The sequence below is a fragment of the Anolis carolinensis genome, chromosome 2, assembly GCF_035594765.1.
Source record: "Anolis carolinensis isolate JA03-04 chromosome 2, rAnoCar3.1.pri, whole genome shotgun sequence".
In the NCBI taxonomy this organism is placed as follows: Eukaryota; Metazoa; Chordata; class Lepidosauria; order Squamata; family Dactyloidae; genus Anolis; species Anolis carolinensis.
This window is the reverse complement of record NC_085842.1, coordinates 6,227,131-6,237,255: the sequence shown is the minus strand read 5'-3', so window position 1 is coordinate 6,237,255 and position 10,125 is coordinate 6,227,131. Positions and strand designations below refer to the sequence as shown.

General features: G+C 43.9%; 1 protein-coding gene across 4 annotated transcripts in view; it reads right to left on the bottom strand.

Moving 5' to 3' along the window:
• Positions 1–3,356, bottom strand: part of LOC100559565 (H-2 class I histocompatibility antigen, Q9 alpha chain) — an 80,962-nt gene extending 77,606 nt beyond the window's left edge. For 3 of the 4 annotated variants that reach the window (XM_062972937.1, XM_062972936.1, XM_062972940.1), the window contains exon 1: positions 3,230–3,326. In XM_062972937.1, the coding sequence (XP_062829007.1) occupies positions 3,230–3,311 (82 nt within the window). In that variant the 5' untranslated portion in view covers positions 3,312–3,326. Of the gene's footprint in view, positions 1–3,229 lie in introns of all 4 variants that reach the window. The other variant, XM_062972941.1, reaches the window with a different exon arrangement.
• Positions 3,357–10,125: the final 6,769 nt, after the last annotated feature.

The window sequence follows — 10,125 nt, the reverse complement described above, 5'->3', positions numbered from 1 at the left end:
AATTTTATATTAATTGCTTTTAGGGTATATGTTGTAATGTTTTACCCCTGTTTTAGTTTACCATGTCTATTTGGATTGTTTTTGATTATTTTCCTCTCAAAGCTTAATTCTTTGTTGTAAATTTACTGTTGTTACTGTGCATCATCTTTTATTATTTTGATGTGTTTGTACTCATTTGAGGTCTTCAGTGTTTGCCTTTTGTGTCTGTAAACCGCCCTGAGTCCCTTCGGGGAGAGAGGGCAGTCTAGAAATTATTATTATTATTATTATTATTATTATTACAGTAGAGTCTCACTTATCCAACATAAACGGGCCGGCAGAATGTTGGATAAGCGAATATGTTGGATAATAAGGAGGGATCAAGGAAAAGTCTATTAAACATCAAATTAGGTTATGATTTTACAAATTAAGCACCAAAACTTCATGTTATACAACAAATTTGACAGAAAAAGTAGTTCAATACACAGTAATGCTATGTAGTTATTACTGTATTTACGAATTTAGCACCAAAATATCACGATATATTGAAAACATTGACTACAAAAATGCGTTGGATAATCCAGAATGTTGGATAAGCGAATGTTGGATAAGAGAGACTCTACTGTACTATTATTCTGGCAGGCCTACCACACCAGTTTTTAAGCACAAATTTTAAACTCATGTCCTTTGGTTAATCTCTGTTTTGTGTTTTTTATAGAAACATGTATTAATATATTTGTGGTATTATTATTATATTGTTATTGTTTATACCCTGCTTAATCTCCCCAAAGGGGACTCAAAGAGGCTATTTTTAAAGTATAATAATAGTAATAATATTATAATAACTTTATTTTTATAACCCGCCTCCATCTCCCTGAAGGGACTCAGGGTGGCTTACATGGGGACGAAGCCTGGAAAACAAGTATATAAGATATAAAATATCACAAAATAAAACGCATGGCAACAATGTAATAAAAGCAATAAAACCACAGAATAAAAGCATCAAAGCACATCAATAAGCATCAAAGAACCAAGGAGTGGGATAATTAAAACTGAAGGGCAATTACTATGTTCTCGTGCATTCTTATTCTGCTCTGACACCATTTCTCACCCCCAAATCTCCCATGAAATGCAACACTTTATCCACCTACCTCAGCCACTAGGTTTACAATATACGCTCCTTGCACTTTGGCCCACTTTGGTTTTGAATTGTTTACTCCTAAATGTGTTTTTATCTGGTTTTAATTCTGTGTTGATTATTTGTTTTATGTATGTATTTTATTTTCTATTATTGTGATTATCTGGGCTTGGGCCCATGTTAGCCGCCCCAAGTCCCTTCTGGGAGAAAAAGGTGGGATATAAAAATAAAGTTGTTGTTATTATTATTATTATTAAGAGCAGGGCTTGTGCAAAACACAGGACAATAGGAGCAGGAAAGGGAATAAAGTGCTGGAGGTCAGGACAGCAAACAATTCAGACTGGACAGTGATAAATTACGAGCCGACCTATTATTCAAAAGCACACTGATCACCCTATATTTTATCCTTGATCCTCACATAGAAACTGTACAATTTTTATCCCTACATATTATGCACTATGCTTTGATTCAAACGACTTGATATGTTTTATGCTTTATCCTCTTTATGCTGTTTTTATTGTTTTATATTGTTTTAAATTATGATTGTGTTTTAATGTATGTTGATGTTGGGTTTGTCTCCATGTTAGCTGCCCTGAGTCCCCTTGGGGAGATGGGAGTGGGATATAAAAATACAGTTATTACTATTATTATTATCTCCTTGGGAGGAGAGTTCCAGAGCCGGGTGTGTGCCACCGAGAAGGGCCTCCCAGGCAGATCTAAGAGCCTAGGGAGAGACACGGTCAGGAAGACAAGCAGAACTTGAACCATTCAGGGTTTTATAGGCCACAACCTGCACTTTGAACTGGGACCGGAAAATTATCAGCAGCCAGTGGAGCTGCTTCAGAAGAGGCGTGTTATGTTCCCTGTAGCTGGCTCCTGTTAACAGTCTGGCTGCCGACCTTTGCACCAGTTGCAGTTTCACGAAAGTTTTCAAAGGCACAGAGAGTGCATTGCAATAATCCAATCTAGATGTAACCAAGGCGTGGACCACTGTGGCCAAACTGGGCTCCTCGAGGTACACTGAGCATCAAGCGTCAGTGAAGAGTCCAGGAGGACCCCCAGACTGCGGACCTGTGTCCTTGGGGGGAAGCGTAACCCCATTGAGCACTGGTAGCCCCCCTATACCCCGATCAGCCCCGTGATGTTTATGTGTTTCAGTTATTCCGCAACCTGCCTTGAGCCACAAGGAGAGGGGGGTAAGAAATAGAATTATTATTATTATTATTATTCACTCAGCCATTTAAACACAGTTCTTTTCTCCAGGCATCTACACAACAGAATTAACGCAGCCTGTCACCATTTTAACTACCAAGGCTTAATTCTACAGGCTGCCAGGTTCAAATCCAACCCGGGGAGAGCATGGATGAGCTCCCTCTATCAGCTCCAGCTCCATGTGGGGACATGAGAGAAGCCTCCCACAAGGATGGTAAAAACATCAAAACATCCCCTGGGCAACGTCATTGCAGACGGCCAATTCTCTCAGGGAATTGGGAGCAAGCTTGTTTTCTGCTGCCCTGCAGACTAGGACACGGAACAATGGCTTCAAACTACAGGAAAGGAGATTCCACCTGAACATCAGGAAGAACTTCCTCACTGTGAGAAGGGCTGTTCGACAGTGGAACTCTCTCCCCGGGGCCGTGGTGGAGGCTCCTTCCTTGGAGGCTTTTAAGCAGAGGCTGGATGGCCATCTGTCGGGGGTGCTTTGAATGCGATTTCCTGCTTCTTAGCAGGGGGTTGGACTAGATGGCCCATGTGGTCTCTTCTAACTCTACTATTCTATGATTCTATGATTCTCACACCAGAAGCGACTTGCAGTTTCTCCAGTCGTTCCTGACACCAAAAATAAAAATTGTACAGGGATCCTGGGAGCTGTAGTGGGCAGGGCCCTGTAAAACTACATATCCCACGATTCCCCAGCATTGAGCCATGGCAGCCCAAGTGGTCTCCAACTGCAGTAACCTGAAACTGTAGATGCAGCCTGATTCTCTGCATTCCTACCCCCATTTCCCCCTTTTCTCAAAAGCGAGAGCCCTGCAGAAGGCGGCAGAGACAGGCGTTTGGCCCCCTTTCTTTCTAGCCAAGCATAAGAAGGGTTGGAAGGAAAGGACTCACCTGCGGGAGCCGGGGGCGGGAGGGCGATTCCCGGGTGTCCGAGAAGGAGAGACACCACCCGGAGCAGCAACAGTCGCGCCATCGCCAGCAGAGAGAGAAGTTTCCTCCTGGTGGTGTTGGAGGCGGAAAAGTTTCCTGCTGCTGGTGCCCGAGGCGGACAGAAGCGCAGCGAGCGGGGATTGGCCCAGGGCGAAAACATCCCACCAATAGGAGGCCGGGGTTTACCATAGCGTCACCGGTTTCCGGGCAGACTCAGCGTTAACGAAAGCAGTGTGGGTCTCGTGTCCGGATGTCTAGTTTCTGAGCCAACCCTTGGACCTTAGATGAGGGTGAGGAGGACAGAATACAGCAGAGTCTCACTCATCCAAGCTAAACGGGCCGGCAGAAGCTTGGATAAGCGAATATGTTGGATAATAAGGAGGGATTAAGGAAAAGCCCATTAAACATCAAATTAGGTTATGATTTTACAAATTAAGCACCAAAACATCATGTTAGACAATACATTTGACAGAAAAAGTAGTTCAATACATGGTAATGCTATGTAGTAATTACTGTATTTACAAATTTAGTACCAAAATATCACGATATATTGAAAACATTGACTATAAAAATGGCTTGGATTATCCAGAGGCTTGGATAAGCGAGGCCTGGATAAGTGAGACTCTGCTGTATTGGCAAAAGGTGTTTTAGTTTTTAATGACTCAACTTAAGTCCCAACATTAATATAATATAACAAAGCAGACACTAAACCACAACAACCACAACAATCCCCAAGTCCGCCTTTGCCATAACCTCTCCCCAGGTCCATATCCTTACAAGTAAAACAAGAGCGAGATTAAGAATATGACTGACTTTCAGGACAAGCCAACTACAGTAGAGTCTCACTTATCCAACACTCACTTATCCAACGTTCTGGATTATCCAACGCATTTTTGTAGTCAATGTTTTCAATACATCGTTATATCTTGGTTCTAAGTTCGTAAATACAGTAATTTCTACATAGCATTACTGCGTTTTCTGTTTATCCCAGATTATCTGGCAATGCAGACTCATATAATCCAGTTTAAAGCAGAAAACCTTGGATCAGATCCTGGGATATAGGGCCTGTCTGGAAGGGCCCTCGGAGCTTTATATTCCTCAGGCCTTTGTGGATGCTGAACTTCTCTGCATTCAAACATTCGGACATAAAAGTTGTTATTCCAGGGCTGTCCGCTGGAGGAGAAATCAAACCAACTGCCTTCTCTAACTGCCTTGCTATTCCAGGGCTGTCTGCTGGAAGTCAAGCTAATTGCATTCCAGGGTTGTATGTCTTTCGGGCTGTGTGGCCATGTTCCAGAAGTAAGGGAATTGCCTTCCCTTACCAGCTATTTATATTCCTCTGAAACTATTTTTGCAGACAGGGGAGAAAGGTCATCTGGCTCACCAAGCCCAGCAGTTCATGGCCTGTGTCACAGTCTTGGGAGTTGTAGCATTACAAGGCCTTGAGCCTTCTCTGCTAGAGAGAAGGGACAAGGGGGCACCCAAGTGGCTTCTGCTTCACCCTTATAATAATAATAATAATAATAATAATAATAATAATAATAATATACAGGAAACATTCAACATTGGTGAAAAACAACAGGAAAAATGCAACTGTTATCAAGACCTCAAAATTGAACTGCAAAGACTCTGTCATAAACCAGTACAGGTGGTCCCGGTGGTGATCGGCACACTGGGTGTCGTGCCAAAAGATCTCAGCCGGCATTTGGAAACAATAGACATTGACAAAATTATGATCTGCCAACTGCAAAAGGCCACCCTACTGGGATCTGCGCTCATCATTTGAAAATACATCACACAGTCCTAGACACTTGGGAAGTTGTATGTCTTTCGGGCTGTGTGGCCATGTTCCAGAAGCATTCTCTCCTGACGTTTCGCCCACATCTATGGCAGGCATCCTCAGAGGTTGTGAGGTATACCTCACAACCTCTGAGGATGCCTGCCATAGATGTGGGCGAAACGTCAGGAGAGAATGCTTCTGGAACATGGCCACACAGCCCGAAAGACATACAACAACCCTGTGATTCTGGCCATGAAAGCCTTCGACAACACACTTGGGAAGTGTTTGACTTGTGATTTTGTGATACGAAATCCAGCATATCTATCTTGTTTGCTGTGTCATACTTTGTCTTTGTGTCAATAATAATAATAATAATTTATTTATACCCCACCACCATCTCCCATAGGGACTTGGGCAGCTTACAAAATAGCACACAAAGGTGCCATAAATAAAATACATAATACATAAAATAAAATACATCAACATGAAAAAAATAATAACATTACATGAACCAGGTATATAAATTAGATACAACCACCTCTTCTAAAATAGAATCAGTTAAAAGATCCATGTAATCAATATAGCAGCCCAGATGAATGCACAGAATGTAGATATAAAGTGCTAAGTGATTGGCAATCAGTTCTGGTTACTGTCTTGATGTCCTAGCCAAACTAAGGCCCATGGGCTGGATGCGGCCCTCCAAGGTCATTTACCTGGCCGCTGTCCTAAACCTTAGACTTAGGGTTGACCTAAGTCAACCTGGTCTTTGGAAGTCTTTTTGCTTAGCTATGGCCTTATGAGACCATCTAGATAGCTTTTGGAGGTCACTTTCCTTACCTATGGTCCTATGAGACCATCTAGATGGTCTTTGAAGGTCCCTTTCCTTATCTATGGTTTTATGAGATTGTCTAGATGGCCTTTGGGGGTCCCTTTCCTTATCTATGTTCTTATGAAACCATCTAGATGGTCTTTGAAGGTCCCTTTCCTTATCTATGGTTTTATGAGATTGTCTAGATGGCCTTTGGGGGTCCCTTTCCTTATCTATGGTCTTCTGATGGCCTGATGAGAACATCCAGATGGCCTTTGAGGGTCCCTTTCCTTATGAGACCATCTAGATGGACTTTGGAGGTCTCTTTGCTTACCTAAGGTCTTATGAGATTGTCTAGATCAGGAGTCCCCAAACTAAGGCCCATGGGCCCTCCAAGGACATTGACCTGGCCTCTGTCCTAAACTTTAGACTTAGGGTTGACCTAAGTCTGAAACGACTTGAAGGCACACAACAATCCTAATTTTGGACTATTTCATCATAGTCCGCCCCCCCCCCAACACTCTGAGGGAGTGTGAATCCACCCTCCACTTAAAAAGCTTGAGGACCCCTGGTCTAAACGTTATCAAATGTCTGCTGGACAAACCAAGTTTTTAACTTTTTCCTAGTTTTTAACTCTTCCCTAAAGTGTTGTAGTGTGGGAGTCTAAGTCCACTGGGGAAGGTCTTCCAGAGCTGGGGGGCCACCACCGAGAAGGCCCTCTCCCTTGTCCCCTCTAACCGTGTTGGTGGGACCGAGAGGAGGGCCTCCCCGCCGGATCTGGTTCATAGGGGGAGATGCAGTCACAAAGACCTGAACCATATAGGGCTTTATAGGTGATAACCTGCACTTTGAACTGGGACAGGAAACTTATCGGCAGCGAGTGGGTGCTGCTTCGGTAGAATTAGCTCCAGTTAGTAACCTGGCTCCTGATCTTTTTACCGATTGCAATTTCCGAGCCATCTTCATAGGCAGCCCCACGGAGAGTGCATTGCAGTAATCCATACTAGATGTAACTAAGGCAAGGACCCAGGCAGGCTTTTCGAAGTACGGTCACAGCTGGTGCCTAAATTTTAACTGTGAAAAGGTCTGGATTAAGTCCCAGCTCGTTGGCCCTCATCCCTTGCCTTCCATATAACAATAAATGTATTACCTGCCTCACCTTGTAGCTTGAGACGGGGGTCCAACATTTTATTTATTTATTTGTTTATAGTATTTATATTCTGCCCTTCTCACCCTGAAGGGGACTCAATGAACATATATACGGCAAACATTCAATGCCATCAGACGAACAACATACACTATAGACACACACAGAGGCATTTAACATTCCAGCTTCACGATTCCGGCCACAGGGGGAGCTGTTGCATCACCATCCACTAGTGACTGTACTTCCTCATTCCTTTCTGGCATGTTGCTGGCAGTTTTATGATGTTGTAAATTACTTAAATTAGCCTCCCGCATAAAGCGTACCGAAATTTCCTACTTGACAGATGCAACTGTCTTTCGGGCTGCATAGGTCAACAGCAAGCCGGGCTATTTAATGGTCGGGGTCTTAACCCGACCCGGGCTTTGAACTCATGACCTCTCGGTCAGTAGTGATTTATTGCAGCTGGTTACTAGCCAGCTGCGCCACAGCCTGGCCCTGCTCAATAATCCCACTGGGGCATTCCCCACTCTCATCTCTTTCTGCCTTGGCTTTAAATAAAATCCACTCAGGGTGCAAAACGTTGCAAAATCCACCATTGCTTTATGATGAATCAATGTACACAAACTTTGTTTCATGTAACATTATTTATTTATTTATTTATTTTTATCCCACTTTTCTCCCGTGGGTGGGATTCAAAGCGGCGTACAACATATAAAATTCATACAAATACATCCAACCGCAGTACAAAATCAGATTAAAACATCATCCTAATATAATAACCCAATTAACATATCAAATAAAACAATTTTAAAAACTTGCAGCAAGCACCATTTACAGATATCCATAACCTCCAGCCTCTAAAGTTATTTGTCAGGTATTATCAAATTATTTATCAGACTGGCAGTGCCTGTTATCCTTCGTCTGGGAAGGCCTTTGAAAAGATAAGAGAAAAAGAGAAAGGAAAGAAGGCACAGGCCAGCAAAATATATATAATGCTAATAGAGGCTGATGGATGTACAATACGGGATTTGAAAAGTATCTGGGAAATGGAGTTACAAATCATGGAACAAGAGATGAGAAATGTGGTAGAGTCAATAGGGATGAAAAGGAATACCAGAGTACGAGAAACGAGGAGGAAAATATTGCACAAATGGTATCGTAAAAGGTAAGCATCTCTATATATAAAAGGCTTTTGGCATCGTGGCGATGCACAAAACAACAAAACCCAACACCCCCCAAACTCTAAAGTTACCAACACAATCCATCATCCCCGCCTTCAGTAAGATACAACACATTCAAACAAAAAACACAATCACAACACTAAAAAGCACAACAGGCAATATGCGCATGCGCACAAACACAATCCTCCGAACCCTTCCCGTGCGCGCACACACACAAAACTGTCCCCCCCTTCCTCACCCTCTATTGCCGCCTTCACCGCCAAAGCCAGGGACTTGGCAGGAGAAGGCACACCTCCGCCTCACGAGGCTGACCTACTCATCCTCGAATCTGAAGTTCCACTCCAAAACACCCGGAGGGCCTAAGCTGACCCGTCCCTGTCCTAACATCTCGCCTAGGAAATAAAAAAGGCCTCTTTCCCCCTCCCTTGGTACCTTCCTGGTGTTTCGCGCCAACAATGTCACCTCCGCACAAGGCACTTCTGGAAAAGCGAGTCCTGCCTCTCTCCCTCTGTGTGGAGAGGAACCCTTTCCCACCCTTTTTTCTTCCTCTCCGGCCTGCAGCGACAGACAAGCGCCCCATCGCCCGCCTTCCCAGCCCGGTTCTCCTCCTCCTCCTCCTCCTCCTCGCCGCTGCTCAGGCCTCCTCCTTTCCTCCTACTGCGCGGGAAGAAGGCCGGCACCGGGAAGCGTGGAGGCGAGGATGAAGCCGCTACGCCCGGGGCCTGCGCCTCCACCACAGCCCGCTCTTCCCTGGCTTACCAGGCCCGCCAACCCACCACCACACCGGTGCCGCCTCCGGTAGGAGGGGAAGGGCCGGAATTGAGGGGCAAAGGAGAAGGGCAGACCTCAGCCCGCCACGCCTCCCACCTGGCCCCTGAGCATGTACAGAGCGCCTTCTCCTCTTCTGTTATTTATTTACCCCTTTCCAGTGCCCGGGAGATTACGCAAACGCCTTCCTTGCAAAATTATAAATATACACTAGATTCTCACTTATCCAACATAAACATCCCAGCACAACATTGCATAACTGAATATGTTGCATAATAAGAACGGATTCAGGAAAACCCGATTAAACATCAAATTAGGTAATCATTATACAAATTAACCACCAAAACATCATGTTATACAACAAATTTGACAGAAAAAGTATCACAATTTAAAACACTGAGTACAAAAAAAATGACTACTAAAACGCAGACTACGTTGGATAATCCAGAACATTGAATTACCAAATGTTGGATAACTGAGATTCTACTGTAATATGAAATAATTACTGTGGTACAATAATACACAACAATATAATCTCTAAAATCAGAACACTAAATAAAGAACACTCTGAAAACAGTGGAATTCCACACAGGAAACAATCAGGGCCAGCTAACACCTCCCAACAAAGTATTCCCATCACCAATGTCTGGCAAGTCCTCTGTTTTCTGAGGGCCACAGACAGTAGAAGCACATAAAATATCACAAACAACACCACTCTGAAAACAAGGGAATTCCAGACAGGAAACAATCAGGGCCAGCTAACACCTCCCAAAAAAATTCACTCAGGGAGGAAACAGCCAGGCTTTAAAGCTACAAGGCCATTACATGCTAATCATTTTCCCTAATTGCAACATTCATACTTGCCTCCAACACACAAAAACAATCAAAAATATTGTATATTCACAACCTTTAGGAAATAATATCCCCTGATGCTGCAGCGTGTTCAAGCGCTGAGCTGCTAAATTTCTGGACCGAAAGGTCGCAGGTTTGAATTCGAAGAACGGACAGAGCCCCCACTGTTAACCCCAGCTTCTCCCAACCCTAAAGTTCAAAAACATTCAAATTAGAGTAGATGAATAGGTACCGCTCCAGCGGAAAGGTAACGGTGCTCCATGCAGTCACCCCACATGACCTTGGAGGAGTCTACGGACAACGCCGGCTCTTTGGCTTAGA